The 12,831-nt window shown below is 52.8% G+C and overlaps 1 protein-coding gene across 1 annotated transcript in view; it reads left to right on the top strand.

The window, feature by feature from the left end:
- Positions 1-12,831, top strand: part of TCF7L2 (transcription factor 7-like 2 (T-cell specific, HMG-box)) — a 172,975-nt gene that overhangs the window by 138,751 nt on the left and 21,393 nt on the right. Inside the window, exon 3 of the mRNA XM_012723799.1 lies at positions 11,297-11,429. Within this exon, the coding sequence (XP_012579253.1) occupies positions 11,297-11,429 (133 nt within the window). The remainder of the gene's footprint in view (positions 1-11,296; positions 11,430-12,831) is intronic.

Genomic DNA, 12,831 nt, shown 5'->3' with positions numbered 1-12,831 from the left:
GGTTCATGGGTTCAGGTTGCCTTTTCTCTGTGAGCGATCTCTCTCTCTCTCTCTCTCTCTCTCTCTCTCTCTCTCTCTCTCTCTCTCTCTCTCTCATTCTGGGAAAACCTCACAAAACTCAACAATCACAAAGCAAGTTCGCATTCCTACTCCTAGAATGCCCGACTCAGGCAGCTACAGCTGGCGGCCTCCCCCTGTCTCCACAGAGGTCAGTCAGAAGCTTTTCAGGGGCAGCCTGGTCCCCTGGAAGGAGATGAGGGTGTGTGCGGGGTGTGTGCCTGTGGCAGGCAAGGCCCTACAAGTGTCACTCCTGTGTCACTGTGACAAGAAAATGTACTTTCCCCCTCCCTCCCCCTCACCCATCCCAGCCCTCTCCCTAAGAAACTTGTTTTGAGGGATTTGACAATCTTGCAGATAAAGTGCCTGCCGCACGGTTGATCATTTCCCTCATGGCTGACCGTCATTCCTTAGCAGATCTTAGCGGCAGCGCTGTGCCCGCTGCCCAAGGTAACGGCTGAGGGAGGGGACCTGGCGATGGTGCCCCAAGCTGGCTGGGATGGGCCTTCCCCTTCCTTCACGGATTTTGTAGTGGAAAAGATTAAAAACTAGGAGGGGGAGGGGTTGTTTCTGATTTTGATCAAAACATTTTTTTTTTTAATTTAACCTGCCACTAGGTGAGGTAGATTATTATGTTTTATTTTTTTTGTTGTTTTGATTTTTGAGGGATGTGCGTGAAAGGTGAGGAATGAACAGAATAATTCCAGTGTGAGTGGCAACGTGGAGCATTTTTTTGAGGCTAGCAAGGCAAAAATTTGGAGCCTGCTCCATCTCTTAAGATGCTTTTTCCCAGCTCTTTAAAGGAACGATATAAAGGGAGGGGAAGCTGGGAGGAAGAGGGAAAGTGAGAAGAGCAGTAAGGGAGGAGGAAGGAGCCGGCCCAGGCCCGTCTTGAAGGTACAGAGAAAGTTTTTTTTTTTCCTTTTTCTTCTTCTTCTTTTTTTTTTTTTTTGAGGTGGAGAGAAAGAAAAGCAAAGCTGTTATGTACCCCAGGGACACAATCTTAGTGGGGATGGAAGAGTTGAGTGGTAAGGGAGGAGCAGTGGCCCCTGGGTTCTCTCTCGTCCCGCAGTTGGGCGCTTGGCACCTCAATTTGAATTGCTGGGTGAGTAGTGGGGGGGCGTGCGTGTGCGCGCACGTGTGTGTGTGTGTGTGTGTGTGTGTGTGTGTGTGTCCTTGCTTACGGTCTTGACCATTGGAACACCTCTGCTTTTAAAAAAAAAAGCTAGTGGGGAGGAAGAAACAAAAAGCAAGAATAAACGGTCAACTCAAGCTGCGCCCTTTCATTATGTATTTTTCTTAGCAGTTTGGGGGGAGAGAAAGAGTTAAAAAAGAGATGGGGAGGGGAGGAGAAAAAGTTTGACTTTCCTCACCATCCTTAGGGTTACACAGCCATGCAGAAGTGTGAGGGAGCTGGAATCTGGGAAGAGAGGGGTATGGGGGTTGGGATTTCTTCTAACAAATATATTTTTCCCCTTCACCCACCAGGGTGGGCTGCATCGGAAGAAAGAGAAGGAAGAATGACATTGTCTCAGAAGGGAGCATACTTGCCACGCTTGAATCAGTTTTGCGTGATCGGGTTTTACAGTAGCAGGCTCTGTAAACTCTGCATTCTACTTTCAGATTTAATGCTAACTTTCTGTGGCTCTGTCTTTAGCTGTATTTATTTCAGTTTCCAAATTTAGATGCTGGCCTTTGAGGGTGGCGGTCTCACTTGTGGTGCTGGTATTTTCTAAGCGCAGTAGAAAGTTGTTTGGAGATGGAGCTGCGTGCGAGGTGCTGTGGACGGCGAGGCCGTGGGCCCCTTTGCAGTGCCGGTCTCAGGCTCTCAGATGCATTTTGCTCCAGTGGCTCAAATCACCTGCTGGAGGGGCATTCCCTTGAATTTGGAGGCAAATCCCTAGTTCCCTTTATTGTTACTTTTCTTTTGTTGTTGAACAGCCAAACGTGGAACTTCGGTAGTGGGTGATAGGCTCTTAGATCTCTTTTTTTGGGGCGATGGAGGAATGAGGGAGACAGCAGACTCCACAGACTTTTCAGTGTCATGAATGAAATCATCTGTGCCGGGCCAGAACGCCACGGGGGAGGTGGTTCTCGCAGGGAGCCCCCAGGAACGACAGACGGGGTCTTGCTTTGCCTTTCTGACCCCTACGCCACTTTCTGCTTCGGTTGTGTAAACTCCTAAGGATTGTGGAAAGCGAGGGCACGACGGGTGTGGGGTGTGCGAGTTGTGTGTGGCCGCACATCTCCTGCCCGGCACTGTCTCCCCATGTTGAGATTTCTAAGAGGGTTCCAGACCTTTGTGTAGTCGAATCACTTGGGTTTCTGCACAGCAGGCCTGCTGCTTTGCTGACAGGGAGCCTCCGTTCCCCACCTTCTATAAGAAGGGGGCCGCTTGGACAGGGTTAGTTCCCGACTGCAACGATACAGATATTATGATGCTTGTCTTGTCACAACAGGCGGCTGCAGTGGCATTTTCTAGAAGCAACAGAGCGGGCAACCTTACATTCTTAGGGAAACCTCCCCTTTGTGGTTTGGGGTTGGTGGGGGTTGGGGGTGGGGCATTGGCCCAGCTATGTCATGGAATTCTTTCCTTCTGCAATATTTTGGAGTGTGATGAAACCCTGACCACTCTCCTGGTTACATGCTTCTGTACACATTGGAAGGTACTTTTTTTTAGCTGAACTTTGCCTGGGTCATTCCCACGCTAACTTTAGCTCGCCCGCTTGTAAGCAAAAGACACAGCCTATTGCCCCCCACCACGGTGCCCCTCCGACCCCCACTCCCTGCCCCTGCGCCTGGTCTTTACATGTGGCTGTGACTCCTATGTCTGGTTTGGGGTTCGGCCGTAGAGCAGAGCAGTGCCGGTCCGCCCTGGCGTCTGCTTGCCATTCAGCCTGTCCGCTGCACCCCTGCGAACGCGTCCAGAGCCTGGCCATTTATGTTTGTGGGCCCCTGCAGCACAAACTCATCCCTCTCCTCGCTCAGGTTGTTGGTTCTTTCCTAAGAGGACATATACCTGCACTCGGAAGGAACAGCTGTTTCTCCAGCTCTTATCACAACGCAGGTGGCAGGCATGAATTTCAAATATGGTCTATATCGGAAAGTGAGACGCAGGGTTAAGAGGGAAAACAAGGCATTTTTATCCATCTGTTCGTAGTAAATAAATTAGAAAGGTGGTATCGGATTTTGTTCACCACTTCTTTCTCGAATCCCCAGGATGTAATAACCATTATGAACTTAAAATTTATTCTGAATCAGAATTGGTGATTTCCTTTCCATTTAGTAATTCCTAGATTTGGGGTGGTTGTGTTGGGGAGGGGGTGGGAATGGCCTGGAAATCATTATTTTCAAAAAGTTGTTTTGGATTTGAGCTTTTGGATTTCTTCATTTGGAATAGGTTGGATTTATTCCTGGCTCCGTTTGGAAAATCTGCTCTCCTAGAAACATCTGTACCCTCTTACCCAATTCTTAAAATCCTCTGCAAACTAGACACTTTAACAAGACTGATTATGCGAACGCTGATCATTTAGTACTCAAGCAGGGAGGACAGATCCTGCAGGGGGTGGAGGTTGCAGATTCCTGGGAAATTACTTAGGGGTGAAGTGGCCGGTCTCTCTTCTCTGAGACCTGGTGGAGGATTAGGACAGCCAGTGGGGACCCCGTTGATCCCGCTGCACCCCGTCACTGACCTCCCGGATGCCATGGCTTGCTGCTGATGGGAGGCAGGCAGAAAGAAAAGCCTGGGAACTCCGTGGTCAGGGGCAGCCTGGATGGGACAGGCTGGTCAAGATGGAAGCTTGCAAGTGCTTTAAAGGTTAGCTGGGGAAGTACAATGGGATGCCTTCTTTTTATTGGGGAATAAATGAGAATGAGTGGAAATAAATTATGTTTAATGAACTTAACTGGAAGTCATTGTTCAGGAGCCCGTGAAAGCACAGCTTTGCGGGTCGGGCCAGGGCTGTGGCATCACAAAGCGCAGCAGCTGGAGCACATCTTTCTATTCCCCCTTCGCGTGCTCACTCCCCACCATGGCACCCCCAAGCCCTCTCCCACCCCCTCCTCCTTTTTTGGAGGGGATTAAGAAAAGGTTATTAAGAAGAGATGAATTTGGCCCTCCGGACCCCTAATGCTGGGTGATGTGTTTGGTGTGTTACCAGCTGAGTTGTTATATTATAGAAAGGAAAAAATAAAATAAAATAAACCGAAGAAGAAGGCCTAGGGCTTAGGCTGGTTTGAATTAATTCCATGTATATGCATGTGTGTGTGAGAATTTGGATGAAAATTGACTGCACATTTCGTCTCTCCCTGCCTGCCCTGTTCAATCATTTCCCTGCAATGAAGGATGTTAATGCCTGTGTGAGTACGAGTACATGAGAAAGTATGAGTCGGCAGAATTTTGTACACGCCAGGGAGAATCTTCTCTTCCTTTTCTTACTAAGTGGATTTGATTGCAGAGAAGAGGAGGTAGGGGAAGAAAGTTAGCCACTGCTAATTTACAAAACAAACAAACAGCACCCTGAATGCCACACTCCTGTGGGTGACAGCTGCAGGTTTGCAGCCTGGTGAGTGGGTTGTTCTGCAGTAGTCAGACCAGGGGCTAGAGGCCGGTCTTCATGGCAGGCCTGGCACTGCTTTTCTGCAGCTCCCAGCAGACCTCCTTGCTCCCAACCACCTCATCTCTCCAAGCAAAACTCGAACTCTGTGAAGCCTCCCGTCCTTTATTTATTATTTTCAACAGCAGTGCTGCAGCTCTCAATGGAAGGCTTGTCCAGGGGAACAAAGCACCATTAGCTGGGAGCACGGCCTTCGACAGAAAGGAGCAGCGTTCAGCATGAAAGCTGCCTGGGCACTGCACACCGCAGGCCTGGCTGGCCGGGCTTCCGGTCACCATGTGGGGGAGGGAGGGCCAGAGTAAAATGGTCCCAGAAGCAGGAAGGACAGGAGCCCGCCCGCCATCCTTCTGGCTGCGTATTTGCGGGGCTTCCAGGACCCGGCAGCAAGGTGTTCCTGTCGCCGTGCAACCTAGGTGCCAGGCCCTCGGGTGTCTCCTTGGGGTCACAGCAGCTGGCACGGTTGCTCACTGTTGGGCATGGGTATCATGGATGTTGAGACCGGGTCACTTTGGCTGACCACACCACTCCGTCCGGTTCACAGCCTGAGCACAGAGGACTAGTTGAGCCACCAAGGGGTGGTGATGAGTGAGAACGGCCCCTCCCTCACGCAGCCCCTCCTCCTGCCAGGCTTCCTGCAGCCAGTGACGTGAAACAGCTAGAAACCGCCTGCTAGTCACCACTGGCCTTGGTACCCCCACCGCACGGGGGTCCCCAGAGAGTGCACGGAGATGAGCTAGAAACCTGGCTTCGTGTGAAGCGGCGTCCCTTCCTCGGGCTGATTTCAGACCCTGGGAGGGCCAGTAATCTAAGACCACCAAAGTCCTTCCACATCCAACCCAGGAGGGGCAAAAGGCTGACAAATACTCCTCTGTGCTGCTTTTGTTTTATTGTGCTGGGCTCATAAAGGCACTTTCTGGCCCCATTTTTCTTGTGCAGAAAGGGAGAGCGGTAGGGGAGTGGTGAGGAGGAGGGCTGGGAGGCCAGGGCTGGCAATGGCGCTATTTGTTTTCAACATCTGTTGATTAATAGGTTGGAGGTGAATGCCAAGCCCTCGTTCCCTTTGGGTTCCCCACAGTTACAGAAGGTTGAGGGGTTGGGGTGAGAGGAGGGCTCGCAGGGGGACCTAGAAGTGCTGGAATCAATCTTTCGCTTGCCAGCTTCCGAATCATGAGCAGCATTAGCACGGCTGTGTGGGCGCCTGGCCACAAGGGTGGCAGGACCAAGTTGCAGAACACTAGCAAGAGGGGTTCCTGAGAGGTCGAAGGTCAGCGGCAGGGGTGCGTGCCCCTCCACGCCCTTCCCCCTAGATGAATGCTCAGTGAGTACTTGGGCTGGGAGAGCTTTGTGCTCTTTGCGGACTGTTCAAGGACCCATTCTTTAAAACTTAACTATTTAGTGTTCGAAGCATGCAGGCAGAACCCCAGGAAGGCTTAGCTCTGGGCCGTAGTCATTCCTCTAGGTACGAAGCATGAAGTCAGAGGCTGCCAGGTCAGACGAAGATTTTGATGGTTTTTAAATAGACATAGTTACTTCATTTAATGGGTTCCGTTTTTTAGCTGACTTTTTCTTTAGTGTCATGTCCAGCAAACTGACCACATGTGACGTAGCTCTCAGCAGAATCCAGCTGGGCCCTGAGACTGCTCATATCTGTCTTTGAGAAGCAGAAACATCCTATTAAACTGTCTTTGCTTTCTGTGCTCAGCCACATGCTATAAAAACCCCTGCTAAAAATACTTAGTGCCCTTCAGCCTGGGTGTCCTGAGCCCTGAGCTAGTTTGGGGTGGGTTGGGAGGGCTGGAGTAGTAGGCGACATTGCTGAAACTCAACTGGATTCCAGACACTCATTGGTTCGGGGGTGAATTTCTTTGGTGAGGTCTTGGCCACGCTTGCTCCTTCAGCGTGGCAGCCGACCCCTTTCCCTCTCCAGACGCCACAGACAGCAGTGGACAGTGGGGTCAGGCCTGGCCCCACCACCTTCCCTCCTGTGCCCTGGGACGGACCCCTCCCCTAGCCTGTGGAACCGAGGGCTGAGCAAGGAACGTCACACTCAGCGCTGAGGCCGAGCAGCGGCCTAGCTGTGGTGAGCAGCGGAGCTGTGAGCGGTGCTGGTGCCGACTTTCGAGCCTCGGGGAAGGCAGTGGGTCCTTGCTGGTCTCTCCCGACACCCCTGGGATCTCGGCAAAGAGTGCCAGGCGCCTCCCGGGGTGGGCGAGTCTCCTGCTGATGGCGCTGGTGTGGATGAGCACCATGGGGGAGCTCCCTGCACATACTGCAGCCATTTCATGATCGCTGAGTGCTTTTGTGGCTCAGAGATTGCTCCTGCTCTTACAGGGCTCCTTGCCAGTAGTTTGGTCTCCTCATGCTGCCGCCCATCGCCACCCTGACTGTGAAACCTTGGTGAACCGTCACTGGAGAGCGCTCATGATTGCGTATCCAGCCAGTTTTGCGGATATAATTCATGTTTAGATAAAGCGGTTCCCTAAGCGGCATCTGGTTTTATGTTGTGTTTATTTGCCGTGAACACTCGACTCTGTCTATAAACAGCTGAATGGGGACAAGCACATCCCCCGTCGGCCCACCAGCACTCTGTAGGGATTGTTGCTTCCCTTCACATTGCCCGGTGCTTTTCGGGCTAGACTTGTCTCCCTGCGGAGAGGAGGCTCTTGGGACAGCAAGAGCAGAGTCCGAGGGCGCTTCCTATTGGGGCTGCAGTGTTTCCTCTACGTCAGTTCCTACCTTCGGGCCTTCACCCCAACTTGCCAGCCTCTCACTGAGCTGACAACGCTTCTCTGTGGCAGTCTCATAGCAGAGCATGATATAGAGGGACTTTTTTTTCCCCCTCCAAAAGAAATAATAAGATGTGCTTATTATCTCATCTATCAGAAGGGTATGCACTGGGCAGGACCAGCCACAAAGCAAGCACTGTGGCCTCTTGTCCTTTGCAACAGGAGCGAAGCCTGCTCTCACCCCATGCATCAGCCCCCGCAGACCGAGGGGTGCGCACCTCACCTCCTCCGCACACGCCTCGCCACTCACTGGCGCCTCTAACTGGAGCCTCTTCCCGTTGCATCCTAGCGGGGTGCCAGGCGCTGCTCCTGCTCTTCCAACTTGCACAGCCGGGAGATTTAAACAAGGGCCTGGGAGAGGCCACACAGCTAGAAGGCTCGGTAGCCTGAGCCTGGGTCTTCCTTGTGCTCGTGGGGTTCACTCTTGGCTGCGGGTGATGCACTGGCCCTGAGTCTGTTCTCAGTGCACCGTTTCCATACTGCAAAGGCACTGATGGTTTCTGAAGGACGATGGTTGTGTCTTTAAAGAGCACAGCCATTACCGAAATGAATCTGTGAGATTGGCTTTACTCCCCTTTTCTAAAGTTTGAGTTGTGGTTTGGAGGTGCTTATGTAATTTATGACATCGCCCCACCGGCTAGGTGTGACAGGGACACAGAGTTCTAGAAGACACTGTCCTTGTCCTACAGTGAGACCAAGAGAGGTACAATCGCAAACCTAGCAGTGGATGTGATGTGACCTAGGGACTGGGAGGTGGGAGGGAGGATGCTGAGGCATAGGAATTTTCTGGAATAACAGTCTCCCTTCCTAAAAATGCTCCAGGCACGGGCTGGGCAGGTGAAGTGGCACTTAGACCTTGGATTCTGCAGGTGCAGCTGCATCCCCTGTGTGGCTTAGGAGCCAGTCACTGGAGTAGCGTGTGGCTGTGTTGTTTCATAGGGACCTGCCTGGCACACGTCATAATCAGGAAGAGAACTGTGTCCCAGTGGGGCTGTTTTTTTCTCTCAAATTCAGGCAGCAAGTAAAACTTCAAACCCCACCCTAGCACCTTGCTATAGAGTTTTGCCTAACCAGGAAACAACTCATTGGCTCAGGTGTGCCAAAGTAGTGGCAGGAGTGATGGCAGCTAGAACAGGTACCCAGCTTTTGTTGGGATCCCCTTTATATGTGTGTAAGGGGCGGGTTCGAAGGGAGGATCCGTGCCAGGTGAGTCTGCTGTTGCCTGAAGGCATCCTTCACCCACTGCTGCACAGGAAAAGAGCGCGCCCCCCAATTTCTGTTAGTGCTGCTAGAGGACAGGCAGAAACGAGGGCTTCTCAACTGCAGGCAGGACCATGCCACCAGGTAGCTACTCCCCGACAGTGACATAAACAGTCACAGCACCCCACCATTCCTTGCCACGTTGGCTCCTGCTAACTGAGCTTTTGGCTGGATCCTCACGCTTAGGACACATAGCCGAGGTCCTTGGCACTGCCTGCTGGGTCATGGCTGAACACAAGTACCTGGGTCCGGAACCCAAACTACTGAGTCAGGCCCCTCCTGGGAGAAATGCTAAGGTTGGGGTTGAGTTTGTGAGAAGTGTCCGGTGAGATGCTCGATTTGGAGAACCATGGGTTTCACCGCCCACACCTGCTGCTTCCGGTGTGTCCCACACTCCCGAGGTCTTCTGCTCCAGCTGACTGTCTTTCCTCCTCGTGGCTGGCTGTTTCCTCCCATTTTGCAGTTCCTCCCCATTGTCGGTGCGGGCCCTTCTCTGCCTGGGCTGCTCTGCTCGTTCCCTTTCCAGTGGCTTCCATTCCAGCCAGATGGCAAACTCCTGGAAGGCGGCAGCCACCATCTTCTTTCCTCTTCCTGGTCTCCATGGTCAGCGCCTTCTCTGACCGTGTCCACACCCCTCTGAGCCCCCGTCCCTCTCACTTCCTCTTTTTCCTCCCCACTTCAGCATATTTGTCACTTTCCAAGTCAGAGATGCCTAAGTGCGTGCCCCTGACAGGCTGGCACTGGCCGTGGGCAGCAGAGCCCTGGGCCACTGCCTTTGGTCTTATCTGGACCTGCTGACTTCTGACCTGGGGGCACCCTGGCTCCCAGGCATTCTCGCTCTGCTACTTTAAGTTTCATTGCTTTGGAGCCTCACCTCCCAGGGCCCTGAGAACAGCTAGCTGGCCTCTCTCTCTGGACATCCCAGGTCTCTAGGCCTCTTGTGATGGTGACTTCTTTTCCTGTAGTGTCTTCTGGAAGGCGTAGGAAGTTACATGTTTTCCTTTCCAAACACACCCACGAAAAAGCGGGGAGCACCTTTAAAGATCCTTCCCCACAATTAACTGATAAGAAATGCTCTTTCCACACTGTGCCCTTCTTCACCTATTAAGAAGAAAAAGGACGACAGGAAAAACAAAGGCCTCACTGCTGGCGGGCCCCAAACTCAGGAGGCGCTAGTGGGCAGCAGTGGAACCTTCTTTTCTTTTCATGCAGTTCCTCCTCCTTGATGTTAATGCAAGTTGTGCCTCCCTAAAAGTAATAAAAGGAAATGAAGACACGTTCTGAAATGAAACTTGACTCTAATCCATTCATCATCTAATACTCAGCTCTTTATCTTCGCTGGTACCTAATCTGGTTAAATGTCCCTGTTGTAGGATTTTAGTGAAAATCCTCTATGGGGAATAGGGTTTTTTGCAATTGGATTACTCTCAGTAAATGGCCCAGTAGTTCGCTTGTTTCAGCTTAATTTTTTCTTTGTGATCTCCCTGGGCTAAGTTATAGCATGGCACGGGGTCGGCGGGGAGGGGGTTGGCTGACAGCGGGGCTGGGGGGGACAAAGAGGAGACTCGAAAGGGAAGACCCGCTCACGGCAACGAGAAAAATTCTTTTAAAATGCCTTTTCCCTTAGTTTCTCTGCAGCTATCCAGTCTTCTCAGACATAAAAATGCCTGTACTTTGTTTTCTAGAACTGCCCATTTCGAAAATGCATACCTTTTATTAGCCCAATTCATCATCATCCAGTTAATTTATTAGCATTCCCCGATGACTTCCTAATGAAATTTCTAATGCATCGAGCCCAGTGTAATCTACATAAAATATGCAGGCGCTTGCCTCACAGCTTAGAGCTTTCTGGTTAAGTCCAAGCTCCCAGCCGGACCTTGAGTGGGGCTTTCCCCCTTGCTGTGTGCAAAGGATTGCAGCCTGCCACCTGGCTGGCTCTAAGGGGCCAGAGGGCTCAGGAGCTGGGTGATGGGTGGATTTGGGCCCTGCTGGGGTTCCTGTAGCCAGTTTTTTCTAGCCTGGTCTCCTGGAGGCTCCCCTGCCTGCCTCCTGGGTCCCTCCAGTGGGCCCTGGAGTGGGAGAGCTCCCCCATAAGCAGACGCTCAGTAGGCTGGGAGATGGGAGCCCCTGCTTCCAATTTACCTGCCGATGGGGAAAGTTGAAGTGCTTGGGCTCCACGATGATGCGCTGGGGTGGAACAGGTCTTCAAAAGCCAGGTTCCCACAGGGACTGCAGCTGAGATGGAAAAAGGCACAAAATGATGTAAAAAAAAAAACTATATATATACATACACATATACACACATATGCGTATATACATATGTGTGTATACATGTATGTATGTAAAAGCCAGGCTCATGGGAGGCAGAGCTACCAGGGGACAACCTCCCACCCCCACCCCCCCACCAGGGCTGTCTGTTGAGTTTCCTGCGTGATGGGGGACTGGGCTTGGGGGTGAGTGTGTCTTAGGAAATCAAGGTGGGAGCGGCGGTTGGGGCGCCCAGGGTCCTGTGGCCTTCAGGCTGCCAGCTGGAGCCGCCTCAGTGGAGTCTTTTCTCTGTTCTTATCCTCCCCACAGTCGAACAAAGTCCCGGTGGTGCAGCACCCTCATCATGTGCACCCGCTCACGCCGCTTATCACGTACAGCAACGAACACTTCACCCCAGGAAACCCACCCCCACACTTACCGGCTGACGTAGACCCCAAAACAGGTAGGCCTTGTGCTTGGCTGCCAAGGGGCAGGGATGGTCCTGGGGTGCGGGACCACCTGTGGGGAGGGCAGGGACTGGGGCCGGCGGGGGGTGCGGGTGAGGGTGGTTAGTGTGTGGGGAACTTCTGTTCCCCTCCTGGGCCTTGGAAGGGAGGCTGGGCAGGTGGGGGCAGACCCTGGGATGGAAGTGGGCTTCTCCCAGGACTCAAGATTTGCGGGTGTCCCCAGCAACCTGACTGAGAGCCACTCAGTGGCCTCTGAGTCCCAGCGCCTCAGACCTACGTGGGGGTATCTCACCCTCGTGGGAGTCTGGGAGCGGGCCCTGGCCCCTCAGGCCCTGGCCCTCGACCAGAACTTGTGCCGGCGCACCGGCAGGCCGCGTGTCTGGGCTCCCGTTCTCTTTGCTGACCTCCTTAGCTTCTTCCTCCTCTACCACATCCTGGGGGTTATCAGACCCATTGTACAGATGGGAAAACCGAAGCCTGGAATCTTTCCTCTTGGCATCACTGAACTGAGAGGGCCCAGACAGAATCCAGGCAGAAAGTGACCTTCAGCCTTTTCACTCGGGTGCTTGTCGGAGGAGCAGCCAGGAGGCTTCTCCCGGCGGGAGTGAAAGGGCCTGTCCATGCCAGTGGACCTGCGCAGTGCTGGGCCTTCGTGGCCCTGAGTGGAGCCACACACTGGCTGGTTTCCCACAGCCTCTGAGCCCCTCTGTTCTCAGGGGGGACCTGGAATGACTGGAGGAGGCCGCCCGCCGGCCCTGGGCTCCTGGACTCAATGGCAGCGTCTACGTCTCATTTAAATAACGGCAGCACAGGGAATAGCTTTTAAATGGTTATCATAAAACATGTGATTAACGTCTGCAGACTGTTTACTTTTCCTCTGCGAACATTCTTTCAAGTGTGCGAATGGCTGGGTGTAGGGCCCAAGCCCAGCTAATCGCTATGGTTTTTGTAATAGAGCAAGCCATGACTGCATGAAAATGTCACCCAGGGAGACTTAATTTACAGATTAAAAGCTTCCTGAGTGAAATGGAAAAAAAAAAAAAATTAAAAGAGTTTTCACCCGTGAACGTGCAGCTGATCCCCTTCCAGGCTGTTTCAGTCCTGGGGGGCGGCTCGCCGGAGCCCCTTCAGCGGCACGCTACGCCCGCGCCCAGTCACACCTCACGCCCTTGGCTGCTGAGACCCCGTCACGGGGTGTGCTGCCAGGCTGCGGGGACCAGACCTGCGGGGTTCGCTCACGTGGACCCTGTGGAGGGCCTTGGCCCCCAAGGTGTAGCAGTACTTACATGGGGGTGTGGATCCACACAGGTGACTTTGTCCTCCCCAAACTGGGGTTTAGGTCAAGGGCATAGGCCCCAGGTGCCTTTCTGTTCACTGCTCTCTGACCTGCTTTGGAGA

This window comes from Condylura cristata, unplaced genomic scaffold (assembly GCF_000260355.1).
Source record: "Condylura cristata isolate star-nosed mole 26May11 unplaced genomic scaffold, ConCri1.0 scaffold00011, whole genome shotgun sequence".
NCBI lineage: Eukaryota > Metazoa > Chordata > Mammalia > Eulipotyphla > Talpidae > Condylura > Condylura cristata.
This window is presented reverse-complemented; position numbering and strand designations above follow the sequence as displayed.